General features: G+C 39.9%; 1 protein-coding gene across 3 annotated transcripts in view; it reads left to right on the forward strand.

Annotated features, from left to right (window-relative positions):
- gfm2 (GTP dependent ribosome recycling factor mitochondrial 2) overlaps positions 1-18543 on the forward strand; it is a 64405-nt gene extending 45862 nt beyond the window's left edge. For all 3 annotated transcript variants that reach the window (XM_059974545.1, XM_059974546.1, XM_059974547.1), the window contains exons 20-21: positions 8554-8736; positions 12054-18543. In XM_059974545.1, the coding sequence (XP_059830528.1) occupies positions 8554-8736; positions 12054-12182 (312 nt within the window). In that variant the 3' untranslated portion in view covers positions 12183-18543. The remainder of the gene's footprint in view (positions 1-8553; positions 8737-12053) is intronic.
- Positions 18544-18892: the final 349 nt, after the last annotated feature.

Consider the following 18892-nt stretch of genomic DNA (forward strand, 5'->3'; position numbering starts at 1 on the left):
TAGCTACTGGGCTTCAAGCAGAGCGACTTTCTGTCACTCAAAACCCCTTTCATCTGTCTCTGATAATTTGAGACTTCATAAAAACATTTGGAATAGAATCAAATATATTAAACAAATGAAAAAAAAACATAATGAAAGCTTTTAGAAACCATTCATCTCTTGCTAATTACGCACAAATAAAGAAACATAAACAATTTAGCTAAGTTTACTTTAAAGAAGTTTAAAGTCAAACTTTAAATGAATGGTATGGAGCAAGATTCTTTAGCTGTGAGTGGAGTAAGGCTGAGGGGCCAGATCTGAAGTGTAACTGACAGATTTTGAACTGCGTTGATCTCGGTGGTGAATCCAGTAGTAGACCAAGTGATCACCTTTGCTTGATTTTCAGTGTGTCCTTGATTTTCACGCTAAAATGTGCAGTCTCAGAATAAAGAACAGATTGATTCTTAAAAAGACATTGATCTGACGGTAGAAGACAGGCTAATTTCATACCATTGTTTTACTAAAAACACATTAATTTGTGGTGACGCACACAAAATGCTGGAGTAACTCAGCAGGTCAGGCAGCATCTTTGGAAACAAAGTAATAGTGAACCCTTTGGATTGAGATCCTACATCAGGACTGGAAAGGAAAGGGTAGGATGCTAGAATAAGAAGATGGGAGGAGGTGAAGGAGAACAAGCAGCTTAGAAGGTGATTGGCAGAGCCAGATGGGTGGGGGAGGAAGGATGAAGTAAGAAGCCAGATGGGTGGGAGAAGAAGGACGAAGTAAGAAGCCAGGTGGGTGGGGGAGGAAGGATGAAGTAGGAAGCTAGGAGTTGAGAGGTGGAAAAGGCAAAGGGCTGGAGAACAAGGAATCTGATAGAAGAGGAGAGTGGACACGGGAGAAAGGGAAAGAGGAGGGGCACGAAGGGAAGTGTTAAACAGGTGAAGAAAGACTTAAGTTGGAGAGATTGATGATTTGAGGTGAAACTGCAATAGAATGGCAAATTGTATTGCTCAGCAAACATCGGCCTTATTTCCTCTTGTCATTGTCTTGCAGTGACAGGTACCTTACAGCTCTCTGCATTGATAAGGAATCCATTTATAAATTGGGAGAGTGCTCAGGGCAGAAGAGAGAAAATGGAGAGTTTATGATAATGAACAGCAGGGTCAAAAGGAATACTTTTGGTAATGTGCTGAGAATATGGAGATGATGGTGATGCATTGTTTCTCTTGCACCACGGTGGGTGGAAGGAGGTGGTGGGAGTGTCTACTCTGTTGTGTGCAGTGCATTGAGCTGGCAAATTATTATGTAACGTTAGCAACAAGGTTCCTAATTGCTGTAGTTGCACATTTCAAAGGAATTGGTGAATATCCTGACATTCCTGACCTGAGTGTTGCTTGGAGGAGAAGCAGTGACACCCATCTTCCTCCTGGTTCATGTAGTGTTTATGTAGAGATGTGGTGTTAAGGTCCTGTTTAATATGATGTATAAAAGTGGTGGGAAACTAGATACTGTTTTTAAATTAAAGGCCAACCCAATTCTATCTTGAGTGCATCAGAATCAAGTTTATTATCACCGGCATGTATTGTGAAATTTGTTACCTTTGCAGCAGCAGCTCAATGCAATACATAATGTAGAAGAAAGAGGGGAAAAAATAAATAAACTAATTACAGTATGCGTATATTGGAAAGATTAAAAATCTTGTAAAAAAAACAAATAATATATATATTAAAAAAGTGAGGTGGTGTTCATGAGTTCAATGTCCATTTAGGAATCAGATGGCAGAGGAGAAGAAGTTGTTCCTGAGTCACTGAGTGTGTGCTTTCAGGCTTCTGTATCTCCTACCAAATGGTAATAGTGTGAAAAGGGCATGCCCTGGGTGCTGGAGGTCCTTGATAATGGATGCTGCCTTTCTGAGACACCACTCCTTGAAGATGTCCTGGGTACTTTGCAGGCTAGTACCCAAGATGGAGCTGACAAAATTTACAATCCTCTGCAGCTTCTTTTGGTCCTGTGCAGTAGATCCCCCCCCATACCAGACAGTGACGCAGCCTGTCAGAATTCTCTCCACAGTACATCTATAGAAGTTTTTGAGTGTATTTGTTGACATGCCAAATCTCTTCAAACTCCCTAATGAAGTATAGTTGCTGTCTTGTCTTCTTCATAGCTGCATTGGTATGTTGGGACCAAGTTAGGTCCTCAGAGATCTTGACACCCAGGAACTTGAAACTTCTCCCTCTCTTCACTTCTGATCCCTTTGTGAGGATTGGTATGTTTTCCTTCGTCTTACCCTTCCTGTAGTCCACAGCTCATTAGTCTTACTGACATTAAGTACAAGGTTGTTGCTGCGACACCACTCCACTAATTGGCATAACTCACTCCTGTACGCCCTCTCGCCTCCATCTGAGATTCTACCAACAATGGTATGTATTGTCAGCAAATTTATAGATGGTATTTGAGCTAATAGCCACACAGTCATGTGTATAGAGAGAGTAGAGCAGTGGGCCAAGCACACATCTCTGCGGTGCACCAGTGTTGATTGTCAGCAAGGAGGTGGTATTATCACCAATCCTCACAGATTGTGATCTTTCAGTTTGGAAGTCGAGGATCCATTTACAGAGGGAGGTACAGAGGCACAGCTTCATGCAGCCCCCCTAAACTGCAGCAATATTGGGAAGTGTAGATATCTAAATGAGGAAGTAAAGCGTACAAACCAAGCTTCAGTGTTAGAAATAACAATATCTGGATGAATTGTTCACATCATTTGTTAATTTCAAATATTGACCTGAGTCCAGAGTGAAAGTTGTCTGCTGATCTTTGGAGAATATTGCATTCTTCAAGACATAAAAGAAGTTGTGAAATCAGCTGATGTGAGGAGTATGACAAACTAGTTTTATTTCCTCTGTCGGGGAATAAACGTGCCTCTTCTATGTAGTTTTACAGAACTGAGATTATGATTTCTTCATGTTGTTAATTGCTGGATTATCTACATTTTCTTTGTCAAATAAAAGCTACAAGAAGTCTGTAGTTTTCACAAAGAATCCAGAGTAAAATGGGAACTTGAAACTCATTCACGAGGAAATCTGCAGATGCTGGAAAATTCAAGCAACACATAGAAAATGCTGGTGGAACGCAGCAGGCCAGGCAGCATCCATAGGAAGAAGTACAGTCGACGTTTTGGACCGAGACCCTTCATCTTGATGTACTTCTGTACTTCTTTGACTGTACTTCTTCCTATAGATGCTGCCTGGCCTGCTGTGTTCCACCAGCATTTTGTGTGTGTTACTTGAAACTGATTCTACATTTTTTTTTAAAATCTGCTCATAAAACCATTACATTGGGCTCAAATTTCTCCATTTATCAGATATTAGAATGTTCAGAACCTCCTGATGTCACAGAAATGGGAAACTGAGTCAATCCATCTCGTCACGAACAAATCTTACGTATTTCACTGAGGCCTTTAGTCAGTTTCTAAGCTCCAGAGTAAAAATATGTTCTATTCACCCTCTCCTCATCAGGCTCCTGCAATTCTTCATCCCAGAAATAAATCATTTGTTGTATATTTTTTAAATATAGAAAACAAAATTGCATATATTACCACAGATATAATTTTATTAGAGCTCTATTTAATTACAGGAAGACTTACGTAATTTTGCACAACAAACCATTTACAGTTAGACCAATGTAACTTTGGAGATGCAAGAGAATGTTGTAATCTACTGCAAAAAAAACACAAACTGCTGGAGGAACTCAACAATTTCAATAGCATGGGTGAAGGCAGAGGCATGGTTGAGGTTTCAACTTGAGATCTTTCTCAACTTGGACAGATGCAGTGTCAAGATGCAAAAAGTCATTCAGCCTGTGCTGGTGTCTGACTCAATGTATCCTCCATCAGCTTCTTTTCTGCTCCAACGTGACTTCTGCTTTGACTGTGTCACATGCAGTTTCTGTGGGTTCTGCATAAGGTTACATTGTGTAGTGGTTTCTCACCATTCTGTTTTCCTCCCATTATTGTAGCTTTAAGTACTCTTACGTGGTCATTAAATCTGTATTACAGTTAAACATAAAAACTCAATTTTGTGATTTCACAATACAACTATATTAGAACTAGTATTTACCAAAGATAATTTCATGGGTCAGGATAAAAATTAAGTAATACTGATGTGTAAACTGTACAGAAACTTACAGCAAGGAAGAAATGCTTGAGTGAAATTGAATTGTGCGTGGTTGCTGTGCTATTTCACCACTAGCTCACTTCTGCTTTACCATTAAAGTGTTTTGAAAGGCATGATTAATAGAACTGAATTTGCAGCAGGGGCCAGCATTACAGAGCATAAAGTTGATTTCCACGGTTATGCAGATGGCACACAATTGTATATCTCAAATGAACCAAAACGTGAAGGAACAGTTATGAATTCTTACAGCCCCTATGATCCTGTGATTTCAGTCTCTTCAGGCCGACGTGAAAGCATCCTTCAGCAGGGTGAACCCACGGAAAGCATCTGACTTAGATGCAATACTTGGTTGAGTACTAAAGACCTGTGCAGATCAACTGCTTGGAGTGTTCACTGATATCTTTAACTTCTCACTATAGCAGACTGAGGTACCCGCCTGCTTCAAGCAGGCTTCAATTATACCAGCGTCTAAGAAGAACGTGGTAACTCACCTCAATGACTGCCATCCAGTAGCATTTATACCCACTGTGATGAAGTGCTTTGGATAGGTTGGTGTAGAAATCGATCAACTCCTGTCTGAGAAGCAACTTTGATCCACTCCAATTTGCCTACTGGCATGACAGGACAACAGCAGATGCCATTTCATTGGCTCTTCACTCAACCTTGGAACATCTGGACAGCAAAGGTGCATATATCGGGATGCTTTTATTGTCTACAACTTGGCATTCAATACTATAATCCCTTTGAAACTATTCCAAGACCCTGGCCTCAATGCTTGTGAAATTGGATCCTCAATTTTCTCACTAGCAGACCCCAATCAGTTTGGATTGGCAACATTTCCTCCACAATCCCCATCAGCACAGCTACACCACAAGGCTGTGGGCTTAACTGCCTCCTCTACTCGCTTTATACATATGAATGTGAGACTAAGCACAGCTCCAGTGCCATATTTAAGTTTGCTGATGACACCACTGTAGTTGTCCAAATCAAACATGGTGAAGAATCAGCATGCAGGAGGGAGATTGGCTGAGTGGTGCCACAACAACCTCTCACTCAATGTCAGCAAGACTAAGGGGCTGATTATTGACTACAGGATGAGGAAACCATAAGCCAGAACAGATTGGGGGATCAGAGTTGGAGAGGGTCAGCAACTCTAAATTCTTTGGTGCTGACATTTCAGAGGATCCGTCCTGGGCCCAGCACGTAAGCGAAATTACGAAGAAAGCATGGCAGCACCTCTACTTCCTTAGAAGTTTGTAAAGATTTGGCATGACATCTAAAACTTTGTCAAGTATATAGACTGGTTGCAACATGGCCTGGTATGGAAACACCACAGATAGATAGATCTCAAAGGAAATTACAGTGTCACATTAGCATTACAAGTGCACAGATTTACAAATATTAGAAGAGTAGTAACAAAGAATAACAAATAAGTTACCTCAAACAGTCTTAACAGGAGGGGGTCATCACTTCCCTGGCTATAGGTTGACTCATAGAGCCTAATGGCTGAGGGTAAGAAAGATCTCATACCGCTGTTTGGAGAAGCGTAGTTGTTTAGTCCATTATTAAAAGTGTTCCTCTGTTCAGCCAGGGTGGCATGCAGAGGATGAGAAACGTCCAGAATTGCTGGGATTTTCCTTAGGGTCCTTTGTTCTTCCACAGTCTCCATTGTGACTCCAGTTTGACTCCTATAACAGAACCAGCCTTTCTAATCAGTTTATTGAGCCTGCTAGCATCACCTGTGTTGAAGTAATTGCCCCAGCATACCACTTCATAGAAGATTGTACAGGGAACAACAGACTGGTAGAACATGTGAAGAAGGGGCCTGCATACTCTAAAGGGCCTCAGTCTTCTCAGGAATTAGAGGCAACTTTGGCCCTTCTCGTACACAGCCTCTATGTTAGTGCTCTGCTCCAGTCTGTCATCCAGGTGCATCCCCAGTACTTGTAGGTCCTGTACACATTCACATCCTCATCTTCAATAATAACAGAATAGTGCAGGCTTCCTAAAGTCCATCACCATCTCCTTTGTCTTACTGATGTTGAGCTGCAGATAATTCAGCTTCCTCCATCAGGGCTCTGTATTGAACCTCCCGTCCTCTTTTATACAGCCAACTGTTGCTGAGCCATCGGAGAATTTCTGCAGATGACATGACTCAGTGTTGTATCTAAAGTCTGAGGTATACAGGGTAAATAGGAAGGGAATCATTACAGTCCCCTGTGGGGCCCCAGTGTTGCTTATAGCCATGTCTGATACACAGCTCTGAAGCTGCACAAACTGTGGTCTGCCAGTCAGGTAGTCTGTTATCCAGGTGACAACAGAAATGCCAACCTGCATTGAATGGAGCTTCCCCCCTCCCCACCCCCGCAGTGAGGGCTGTATGGTATTGAAGGCACCAATTAAAAAAATAGTGGATATGGCTCAGTCAATCATGGCTGTCTGGTCTCTGAGGATCTAACCTGGTCCCAACATATCGATGCAGCTATAACAAAAGCAAGATAGCAGCTTTATTTTATTAAGATTCGGTTTGTCACCTGAAACACTCAAACTTCCGTAGATGTACAGTGCCGAGCATTCGGGCAGGCTATATCACTGTCTGGTATGGGGGCTTGATAATATATATATTTACTGTAATTGATTTACTTGGTTATTTTTTTTCTTTCTGTACTATCACACGTTGCATTGTACTGCTGCTGCTAAGTTAACAAATTTCACAATACATGCTGGTGATAATAAACCTGATTCTGATCTTCTGGGTCAAACACTTTCTACCACTGAACACATCTCCATGGATGCTGTCGCAGGAAAGCAGCATCCATCATCAAGGAGCCCCACCACCCCCATGCTCTCTTCTCACTGCTGCCATCAGGAAGAAGGTACAGGAGCTTGAAGCCTCACAGAAATTATTGCTCATCCACTTGTTTATTGTGGCCATACCAGAAGTCTAAACTGGTATGGTTCAGTTCAGGAACAATTATTACCCATCAACTAACAGGTTCTTGAACCAGCAGGGATAACTTCACTCAACTTCACTTGTCCTATCATTCATAGGTTCACACAACCTATGGACTCACTGTCAAGGACTCTTTGTCTCATGTTCTGGATAGTTATTGTTTGTTTATTTATGATCATTATTATTTTTCTTTTGTATTTGCACAGTTTGTTGTCTTTTCCACACTTGTTTGGCCATTCTGTTGGATGTGATCCTTCTTTTATTCTGTTATGTTTCTTGGATTTACTGTGTATACCTGCAAAGAAAATGAATCTTACAGTTGTCTATGGTGATATATATGTACTTTATTATTATTAAATTTACTTTTCTTTTTACTTTTTGACTTCTGGTATGGCTGCAATAAATAAGTGGATGAGCAATAATTTCCTAAAACTAAATGAAGGTAAAACTGAAAAGTGTTTGGTTGGTTCCAAAGCCAAAAGAGATAAACTTCTTGGTAAACTTGAGAACTTGGCTCCCTTTGTAAAATTAGAAGTAACTAGCCTGGGTATTATACTTGACTCAGATTTGAATTTTAAATCTCCCATAAAGAAAGTGACCAGAGCAGTATTTCTACACAGAAATATTGCAAAAGGTAGATTTGTAACTGTCACATAATACTGAAAAACTAATTCATGCCTTTACAATGCATTTTTTACTAGCTTTCCAAAGCAATCTATTGATGAGGAAGTACATCACTTTCATACTAGCTACTCTGTGTTGGCTACCTGTATCTGTTTGACATGGGTTTGAAGTTCTCCTATTTGTTTCTAAAGCTCTTGCTGGGCTGGGACCAGAGTATATTACAGAATCATTTTTATTTTATAATCTTTCCCAAGCTCTCATGTTTTCTTCTGCCAGCATCTTAAATTCAAAGGAAAGGTAATTGGCAGGTCAGCTTTTTGAACTACACTGCTAAACTGTGGAATTCAGTACTTAAAACTATAAGGATATGCAGAATCAGTTGACACTTTTAAACGCCAGCTCAAAACCTATTTATTTAACATTGCTTTTAACTAACATCTTTTTGCCTTTTATTTTCATGTTTATTTTAATTTTTTATTTTATTTTCATGTTTGTACTTTCATCCTATTGTAAAACACTTTGAACTACATCATCTGTATGAAAAGTGATCTATAAATAAAGTTATTATTTATTGTTTTTAGGATTTAAAGCACTAAAATTTAAATTTTTGACTTTTATTTTTCCAATACATCTTTTCTTTTCCACTCTTTAATCCTCATCTGTATCTTTATTTTACATTTGATTTAGTCAGTAAAGTGCTTCTACCTTCTTGGTTAAGGGGAAACCCTTTCGTTTCCCTGCCTGCTCAGCTGGATATTCTTCAACTCCTTTGCCTGATTTCAATATTAATCAATGTAACGCTATTTTATTTGCATCCAGGCATTAAAGCAGGCTGGAATCCAGGTGCTTGAGCCTGTGATGAATCTGGAAATTATAGTGGATGAGGATCGCCTGAGTGTGGTGCTGGCTGATCTGGCTCAGCGAAGAGGAAACATTCAAGAAATTCAAAACCGATTAGACAACCAGGTTGTCTTGGCAACTGTGCCACTTGCAGAAATGATGGTAAGATATAACCACCAAGGATAGCAAATTAGCTAAATATGCACTCAGTAGATAATGCGCTTGAAGGGATTTGTGGAATTTTAAACCAAAACTGTGAACGGACTAAAATTCCTGTTGACGTGATTTCTTGAAATTAATTGTTTGCCCTCGTTTTTCACTGTTAGCTTACCAGTGCCTCAGAGCAGTGACCTCCTGCTGGAAGGGAGTCTAACTGATTATTGAAGTAGTGTTGAAAGTTGAAAATTGAGTATCTAGTGGTGTTGAACAATAGGCTCAACACTTTGTGGTCTTTGGTTGATTCACATGCATACATGCACCAGAGAGTTTTAGTTTTGAGGAGAGATTGGATAGACTGTTTTTTTTCCCCTCTGAACGAGTGAAGGGAGTGTCTTGGTGAGGTATACAAGATTATCGAGTTATGGCTTTTATATGGGAAATGTAGCTACACTCTTTCATGTTGGCAGGCGATTTGCCTTTGGTACATTTATCACTAATCTCCACATCTGCTGCCTGATGCTGGGTGATATAATTGCCCAACCAGTATCTTTTCATCGTGGTCCTTTGCTTTTCAAAATTTTGTTAGCAGTTTTGCAAGTGAGTTGTGTTTGTTCTTTGTTCTCTCTCAGGCTAAAGTTCAAACTATTATATAAGCATTCTCTGTCTTTAATCCTTTCTGTCTCTGTTTAGATGAATGGCTTGGTATCATTTAGGAAAAAGGGAAAAAATCTGTCCAACAGATCTATTTTAATATTATACCCTTATCAAATTTCAAAATAAATGGCAGCTGATAAAGGATCTAGTGTTTTCCTGGTGTATATGATGAATAAACTTTTCTCAGGCTTCCAGCCAGGTACAGATATCAACTCTAACCGACGTTTCAGTGACAAACTACCATCTTTGTCAGGGATGATGCCTGGGCATGTCTAGTCTCTTGATACTTATAGCCCTGTAGTCCATCCCTCCTGATTGGTTAGTCCTCATCCATTCAGGTCTCTGCTCTCCCAACTTGCTTACAATCAAATTCCAGTTCTTATTTAGAAGAAGACCTTTATCTTTGTTATAATTCTTTTCAACTACTTTAATTTCAGTGCCTTCCTTTACCAGGCGATCCCAAAAGCCTTGGCGCAGTACAGTAGTTTTGTGCTGTCAAAGTCAATCCTATGGCCGTTGCGAATGCAGTGTTCTGCTAGCGCTGATGTGTTCCTTGGTACAGGTTTCCGCCATGCATCGCCTGGCCGATATTCACTGCTCTACATTCACAGAGAATACTGTTGATGCCAACCATCCTGAGTCCCAGGTCAATTTTGACCTACAGAAGCTGTGATTTGAGCTTCTTTATGGGTTTCCAATAGGTACTGTCTGAAATTACCATCCAGTTTCCGTCCTATCAGAATGTCCAGAAATGGAATGCAACCGTTCTTCTCCATCTTAAATTGAACGTTTTGGTTTTATATTGTTCAGATGGTTGTGGAACTGTTGGAGTGCTTGGAGTCCATGAGGCCACACTGTAAAGGTGCCATTGACGAATCTGAAGAAACATTTGGGGCACAAGGACAATGAACTCAGGGGCCTTTCCCCAAAGTCCTCTATGTAAAAATTGGAAATAGTTGGGGACAAGGGCAGTCCTATGAACACTCCATCCATTCTAATACAACGGAAACTGGATAGTAGCCTTGGACATGACAGAAAACTACTCACACAGACTGTCATCTCTCCCAATGTAGAGCGGTTCTTTCTACTTTGATTAACCGTGCAAAAACTATTTTGGACCCAGAGAGTCTCCCTGAGGAAATAAGAAGATTACACATGATGTTCCCACAGAATGGCTACAAGGTGAAGGAAATCAATCAGGCCCTTAAAAGGCCCGACGGAAAATCCAGGAAACCTAACAATGAGGAGGAACCCATAGCTATCGCCTCTCTTCCCTATTTTCCACAGCTTCTGGAAGAATTGCCAGGATCCTGATGAAATACTGGAGTAATACCATCCACAAACCAGTAAGGAAACTCAAATCACAACTTATGTGGGTCAGAGGATTCCCTGTGAATGCGTAGCAGCATATATTGTCCAGATGATGCACAGTGGAAACCCGCATCAAGGAGCACAGGAGACGTATCTGTTTGGGTTACCCAGAGAAATCAGTGGTAGCAGAACAATGCATTCGCAACGGCCATAGGATTAACTTCAATGGCACAAGACTACTGTGCCATGCCAATTGCTTTTGGGATCGCCTGGTAAAGGAAGCCATTGAAATAAAACTGGAGGAAAAGAACTTTTAACAAAGCTGAAGGTCTCGCTCTAAGTAAGAACTGGAATTCAAATGTAAACAAGGTGGGAGAACAGAAATGTTGATTGGATGAGGACTAACCAATCAGAAGGTACGGACTATAGGGGTATAAATAGCTCTGGACTGGAGATACCTAGGCATCATCGCTGATGAAGATGGCAGAGTTTGTCATTGAAACGTCAGTGATAATTGATACCTGTACCCAGCTAGAAGCCTAAGAAGAGTTTATCAATGGCACCTGTTTATCAGCCTTAATCAAGAGAAGTGAAATGTGAGAAATCTAAGTGAAGTGAATGGAAACCCAGAGTGGGGCAACAAATGGCTCTGTGTCCATAGGAAGTAGTGCAGCACCAAAACCTGTGCTTCAATGTCGTCAGAAGGATATGCACCTGCAGGAGGGCAGTTGTTTAATTTGGGGTTTTAGGACACCCTCTCATTCTGGAGGTGTATACCATGCCTGGCTGCATATGTAAACCAGACTCCATCCTGTGCCTTGGTAATTAGTTTATTGATCTCACATGTACCCAGATACAATGAAAAATTTTGTTCTGTGTGTCATCCATACAGATCATTTCAAACATAGTATTCTATCCATACAGATCATCCTGAACATGTACATTGAGGTAATAGAAAGGGAAAAGCAATAGCAATAGCAATTGTTACATGATAGATACAGAGTAAGTGCAGTGCAGGTAGGTGCAGGAGCCATGAAAAGGTATATTGAGACATAGAGTTTGTCTTTATTTGTACAAGAAGGTCATTCAATTAAGAACAGAAACTGCAGGTCAGTGTAGCATATGTGGAGAGAAGAATTTTAATTCCAGCTGTTTATGTTGTGTTCTTCAAATATATTTCACACTTCAGTAGTGAGTTTGCCTAATTTTGAAAACTTCAGATTTGGAAGGATGGGTTCAAATATATGAATGTTACTTTAGGTTTTAAAACATTGTGCTTATGTGCTATAACTCATTTTGCACACGATTAAAATGGCTGCACTTGATGACAAATCATTTCTTATTGATTGGTGCAGGGTTACTCAACTGTTCTTCGTACTTTAACCTCGGGCAACGCTACTTTCACTTTGGAGCTGTCCAACTATGAGCGGATGAGTTCACAAGACCAAAACGTACTTTTTAACAAGATGATGGGCACCATGTAAGGTCCTGTTCAACTGGAGAAACTGAGTAAGGACAGATACTGGAAATTGTACTGTAAAGGTGCACTTTCATATTAGAACTGAAAATACTTCACCTGCAGTATCACACGATGTTCCAGTGATCCTATTGAGGAAAAAGACATCATCTTCCTGGGACAGATTTCAGATTAGATTGATCTATGATTCAAAATCCCCAATCTATGTTAACTAAGGTCATTGTCAAGACTGAGGGGATGAGTACATACTGTTAGGAGTTGTGAGGCAGATCCCTTCAGGACATTTTCAACTGAATCTAAGGACCCAATAAGATTAATAGTGAAATTTTTTTACTGCTTTTATTTATATGCCAAAAGGGTCCATTGAGTTAAAATTCAGATATTATTGTAAATGTTCCTTATTATTTCAAAACTGAAGTATAGTTTTAATTTTACACTTGAAGGTACAATTGTGGAAGATGTAATAGTATTCATGACTTTGCTTGTTGAGACTTAAATTCTCTTCCCAATACTTGAAATTTAGACATCTATAATTCACATTATTGAGCTAGAATGGACATAAAGCAGTATCTAAATGATGTTACTTTCAAATGCTATCAGTCATGTTTCATCACATACCCTTAAGCAGTTTACATTTACTATTCTAAGCATTTCAAAACAAATAAGGGCAGAATTTTCTTTCTCAGTTTGAATCACCAGACTAATGAAGAGTCTTATCCTGAAATGTTAATTGTTCAATTCCCTCCATAGGTGCTGCATGACCTGCTAAATTCCTCAATTTTTTTTGCTCCAGGTTCCAGCATGTGTAATCTCTTGTATTCAGTTGTAGAAAATAATGCTGGATGAATGATCAATTATTTGTCTGATTCGTCCAAACTCAATTCTAATTTCATTTTAAAGCAATTAAAACATTGACCAGGGGAGAATTGAAATGTTGTTTCTTCTATATCTCCAGCATTTTCTCAGCTTGTGATGTTCTATTAATACGGACTTACTCTGAAAATTCTCTGAATAGATAGGCTGAAGAACTCAATGAGAGGTCAGCAGGTGAAGCTATTGGGAGGACTTAAAGCAGCTTGGAAGGAAGATGAGAAACTCAGGGAATTTGGATAGCAGGGAATTAGAGCAGAATGAGGAAGCTGGAAGCATAATAAGTGGAATAGGTGGCAAAGGATAAATAAAGAACAGTAACGGATGTCAAAGTACAAAAAGTTGTTAAAAATGCCAAAAATAAAGCCCCCTACATCTGAATGCCCACAGCATTCACAAGAGGATAAATGAGGGTGCAACTTTAATAAGGGCAAAGATCAGTTCAGTGGTAAGAAATGGGCTTGCTTAGAAGATGATGTAGAACTAGACTTAGCATGGTTCTGTCAAATAAATAAGAAGGGATAGCAAATATTGCCATGAGTTATTTATTCACCATCAAATAGTTGTAATATTGGGCATGGCATAAATCTAATTAAAATGTGGTATCCGGCATAATAAAACAATCATAGGAGACTTTAAATATCATAGCTAAAGCTTTTTCTTAGGAGAAAAACAGAATTACCATGAATGATTGTCCAATTTCACTTTAAACATTCTTATTCAAATTAGCATCCAAATATAAAAACAATCTTATCACGTCATTTTACACATATTTATAGTCATAGAAATCACCCTCTTCCCCCACACCCCAGGGAATGGTGAAAGTTTCTAAGAGGGTGGTGGAGGACGGGTGCAGCTAGAGTTTACTGGTTTAATTCAAGAAATGAATTAGTTACTATAAGCATTTGATTTTTAGTGCGTAATTGATTACAATGATCACGTAATCACCTCACTTCTTGTTAACTCACCATTCTCTTAGGCTTTGTTCAAAGCATGTAATGGTTGTTGAAAGACTATGTGACACTTATGTATTTGGTATATCATGAGAAATCTGGACTGAAGATATCACGTTATTTCTGGGCCCAGCCCACGCGTTATTGCTGTTCACCACTGTAGTATAGTGTTAGCTAGTACAATTCCCATATTGTAAGCACACAGTTATGCAATTCCTGTGAAGTGGGTTAAAATTCAGAATCTGACCTTTTGAATGGTCGTGGCTGCATTTCTCTAGCCCATGGCCCGACTGAAATATCGCTGCCCCACTTTATGTACCTTCAGGCAGATGGGCATGTTTTGCTTGAGCTATGATGATGTCATAACTCTCCCCTTTATTGATGGAAGTGCTTGAGGTTGGACTGAAACAATAGATGATTGACTGTGGTCGTTGATCCATAATAAAAATGGCAGAATCAGACCAAATGAAAAAGTGTAGACAGTATAGAGTGGAGTATCTGAAATATAGATTTATACCAGAACCAAGCAACCACTAGCAGCCAATGTGACTGTTATGCAAACAAGTTTTTCAAGTGAGGCAGTGAAACTGTCTGGGCTCCTTGAACATTTGAAGAGAATACACTCTGATAAAGCAAACAAGAACTTGGCTTATTTTCAGCCATTTCATGCAAACTTTCAGAAACTAAAAAAAAGCAGTTCAAAGCATGTTTACCAGCACCTCACAACAAAACAGTGTGCTTCACACATTTCATTGCTCATTGCTAAATCTGTAAAGCCCCATACAATTGGAGAAAAATTGATTCTGCCAGCAGTAAGGGAGGTTCTGAGTACTGTTTTGCATAAATCTCCTGACCAAGTAATTCAAGTGATTCTGCTTTGCAACAATTCTGTTCTAAGTCAAATAGATTAAATGTCTTGAGAATGTGGAAGACACATTGTGCAACATAGTCAGGACAAAGATTTTGCTCTGCAGTTGGTTGAGTCAACTTTGCTTGTGTTGAGCATACATCAATGGAACGTTAGGAAATTCACTACGCAACTTTCAATTAATTGAAACTCGGACTTTGTTTTTGCACAAACAGCAATATAACTATGTTGACCCTGGGACAAAAACTTAAAACATGAATCCTATTGTTCTCTCTACCAATATTCATTCAGACCACCTTTCCAATTTAAAATACTGAAATAGGGGATCTTCCGTTGGCCAGACAATTGATTATTTCTTCTCTCAGTCAATGGCATGGGAGTTCTTCCTTGTGATAGTAGGTCCCCAAAAAGAGTTATCGCTGGCTTGTATTTGAAAATCTCTGCTTTTATATTCATTAATTACGAGTTCAAATGTTGCATTTCAGCATTAGTGGCTATGGGACATCTGCCTGGCCTTTAACACCTTCTAATTGGCTCTGGTCCAAGCCAGCATCCATTTATTGCTCTGCTTTCCACAAGTGACAATTGGTAATTTATGGCTCTTTGTTCTCTTCAGTAATCAGCTCGAATCACTCAGAGCAGACACAGACCCCAACATTCACAAACCTGCATGTTATATCAATGAACACCTCACAAATAACTTCTTATTTAGAAATTTTCTCTAATCCAGCAGATTACCTGGAGCATCATTGCGTCAACTTTTTTTAAAAATCTGATTTAGCCAAGCAATATTAGTCCACAAAATGGAGGACGCAGTCATTTTACAAAATGGCAGCCTCCATCTCCTTCAACCTCATGGCAAGAACAAAGAACAAAGGTTTGTCTGCTCCCACTGTCCTTGGGTGATTGGAGTCTGACGTTTTCTTCCATGTTTTAATTCCTCAATAGCCAATCTTTCCTTCTTGGTTATATTTGCTTCATTAAAGGTGAAAGCATGTTTCATAGGTTGTTACTTTGAATGGGACTATAGACAGATACAAAGGAGGAGTCAATATTTTGGGTTGTTGAAAAATTTTTCAAAGAGAAGGACATTCTACTAACCAATATTCTTGCTTGTACAATGGATGGGGAACTATCAATGACAGGATGCCATGGTGGGGTTATAACTTCCATGAAAAAAGCTGTAGCTACACATTCAGTGTGTAACTCACAGACAACATTGTGTCACGAAAACCAAAGTGATTGGATGCACAAATTATTATATACTGTTATCACAGCAGTAAATAAAATCACTTTTTTATTGATGAAACGTGGTGGAGGTAAGCTCCCACTGTCTATTAAATGCTCCCAATGCATGTGTCTCAAATAGCCTCTGACATCCATGTGGCTTAGCTACTAAGCCTGGCAGAACCATTTCTATTGAAATGGAGAAGGTGCAAAGGTAGGTTACTGGTGTCTTAAAACCAGTCGCTTTGGGCAGATGGAACTCGTCAGCCGAAGTTGGCAGCTCCTCTAGAGGAAGGAAAACTCCGATCTAAAACCTCTGCTGCCTTGTGGCTATATCCACTAATGAGGGGGCTGTGGGAGTAAACCCCAAAGTAAAATCTGGAACTGTCATCCCTAAGGCAGTCCTACGTTGAGTTCAACACTAACTGGCAACTCCTGCGACACCACTGGTACTAAACTGTATCCGTCTCTGCTGTTCCTTTGTATTCATCAGCTGTGCGGAGAGGTGGAGCCTGCAGCATGGTAACAGCTTGTTCTCCCTGGCTTGTGTACCATGTAGACAGCTAGGACACAATATCCATGGTCAACCCCTACCAATGGAGGACCTCATAAACAAAATTAAGTCCAGTGTTCTCAATTCTCGACTATTTCAAGAGCTTTGTATTGAGAATGAACAGTTTGAACACTTGCTGTTGCACACAATATTCAGATTGCTCTTAAAAGGAAATTGTGAGACTTTTATGCGCTTTTTGAAACTGATGAAACTCTTTGAAGATTCGAATGCTTCATTCAGTAATCAACTCAAGAATATTAGACGTGACATTGCTTATTTGTCATAAATATTCATAGAGTTTAATGAGCTGGCTTGCCCACAGAAGGCAAAGAGTGGTTGTAGACAGGTTATATTCTGCACGGAGGCCAGTGACCGGTGGTGTGCCTCAGGGATCTGTTCTGGGACCCCTATTCTTTGTGATTTTTATAAATGACCTGGATGAAGAAGTGGAGGGATGGGTTAGTAAACTTGCTGATGATACCAAGGTTGGTGGTGCTGTGGGTAGTGTGGAGGCGCTGTCAGAGGTTACAACAGGACATTGATAGGATGCAAAACTGGGCTGAGAAGTGGCAGATGGAGTTCAACCCAGGTAAGTGTGAGGCAGTTCATTTTGGTAGGTCAAATATGATGGCAGAATATAGCATTAATGGTAAGACTCTTGGCAGTGTGGAGGATCAGAGGGATCTTGGGGTCTGAGTCCATAGGACACTCAAAGTTGCTACACAGGTTGACTCTGTGCTTAAGATGCATTGGCCTTCATCAATCGTGGGATTGAGTGTAAGAGCCGAGAAGTAGTATTGCAGCTATGTAGGACCCTGGTCAGACCCCACTTGGAGTACTGTACTCAATTCTGTTCCCCTCACTACAGGAAGGACGTGGAAACCATAGAAATGGTGCAGAGGAGATTTACAAGGATATTGCCTGGATTGGGGAGCATGCCTTATGAAAACAGGATGAGTGAACTCAGCCTTTTCTCCTTGGAGCAACGAAGGATGAGAGGTGACCTGATAGAGGTGTACAAGATAATGAGAGGCATTGATCATGTGGATAGTCAGAGGCTTTTCCCCAGGGCTGAATTGCCTAGCACGAGAGGGCATAGTTTTAAGGTGCTTGGAAGTAGGTACAGAGGAGATGTCGGGGTAAGTTTCTTATGCAGAGAGTGGTGAATGCGTGGAATGAGCTGTCGGCGGCTGTGTTGGAGGTGGAAATGATAGGGTCTTTTAAGAGGCTCCTGGATAGGTACATGGAGCATAGAAAAATAGAGGGCTATAGGTAAAGCCTAGGTAGTTCTAAGGTAGGGACATGTTCGGCAAAACTTAGTGGGCTGAAGGGCCTGTATTGTGCTGTATGTTTCTAAATCAATCTTCAATTGCAAGGAAATTATGCAAATCTTACCAAAGTAAAATCGGTCATCTCCACATTTCTGTTCAAGTTAACCCGACTTAAGTCCACCGTCGGAAGAGAAAGAAAGAATGCCAGATGATGATCTTCAAGTATATTGTGCCCACCTGGGTGAGACTGCATAAAGACCGATCAGGGAGATTTCAGAATCTTGATCCAAATACCAGATCAGATAATCAATCTATTCCTAAACACTTGTAATGAGGAATTAACAAAGAGGATGGAGGAAGAACTGCTCTCATTGCAAAATGACTGAGCTGAAGCCTAGATTTAAAAAATCATATCAAGACTTTTGGTTGCAGAAAGAAATCTCTGAATGTTATCCTGCACTGTTGAAGAAAGTCAAGATTTTCTTTATTGCCTTTCCAACATCATATTCAGAAAAGCACGGTTCCAGTGCAGTTGCCCAATTTCTTTCAAATCATCAAAACAAACCACAAATTACTGAACATGGGGATCTGAGGCTCCTGAGTGACATTCAGCCTGATGTTGTGAAGTAGATATTACTGCACCAAGCTCTTCCATCTCATTCAGAGGTAAAAAAAAATGTGGTGATGGTGAATAGTTGGACTACTAATATATACTCTAAAATTGTTGATGAAAATTGTTTTTATTGTAATTAAATAATCTAATTTTGTTTGTAGCTTTAAATAGGTTTGAATCATTTTTGCAATTACTTGTCACTGCTTTGAATTTGCACTTCCTATTTTATTTCACTGTCCATTGTAAATCAAATTTCTTTATAATTTTCATGTAAATACCCAGAAAGGGAGGGAGGTGCGCTGGGGATGGAGTCTGGGAGCCAAGGGGGTGGTAACCCAAAATTATTTGAGAACTACTGATCT

The sequence above is a fragment of the Hypanus sabinus genome, chromosome 7, assembly GCF_030144855.1.
Source record: "Hypanus sabinus isolate sHypSab1 chromosome 7, sHypSab1.hap1, whole genome shotgun sequence".
In the NCBI taxonomy this organism is placed as follows: Eukaryota; Metazoa; Chordata; class Chondrichthyes; order Myliobatiformes; family Dasyatidae; genus Hypanus; species Hypanus sabinus.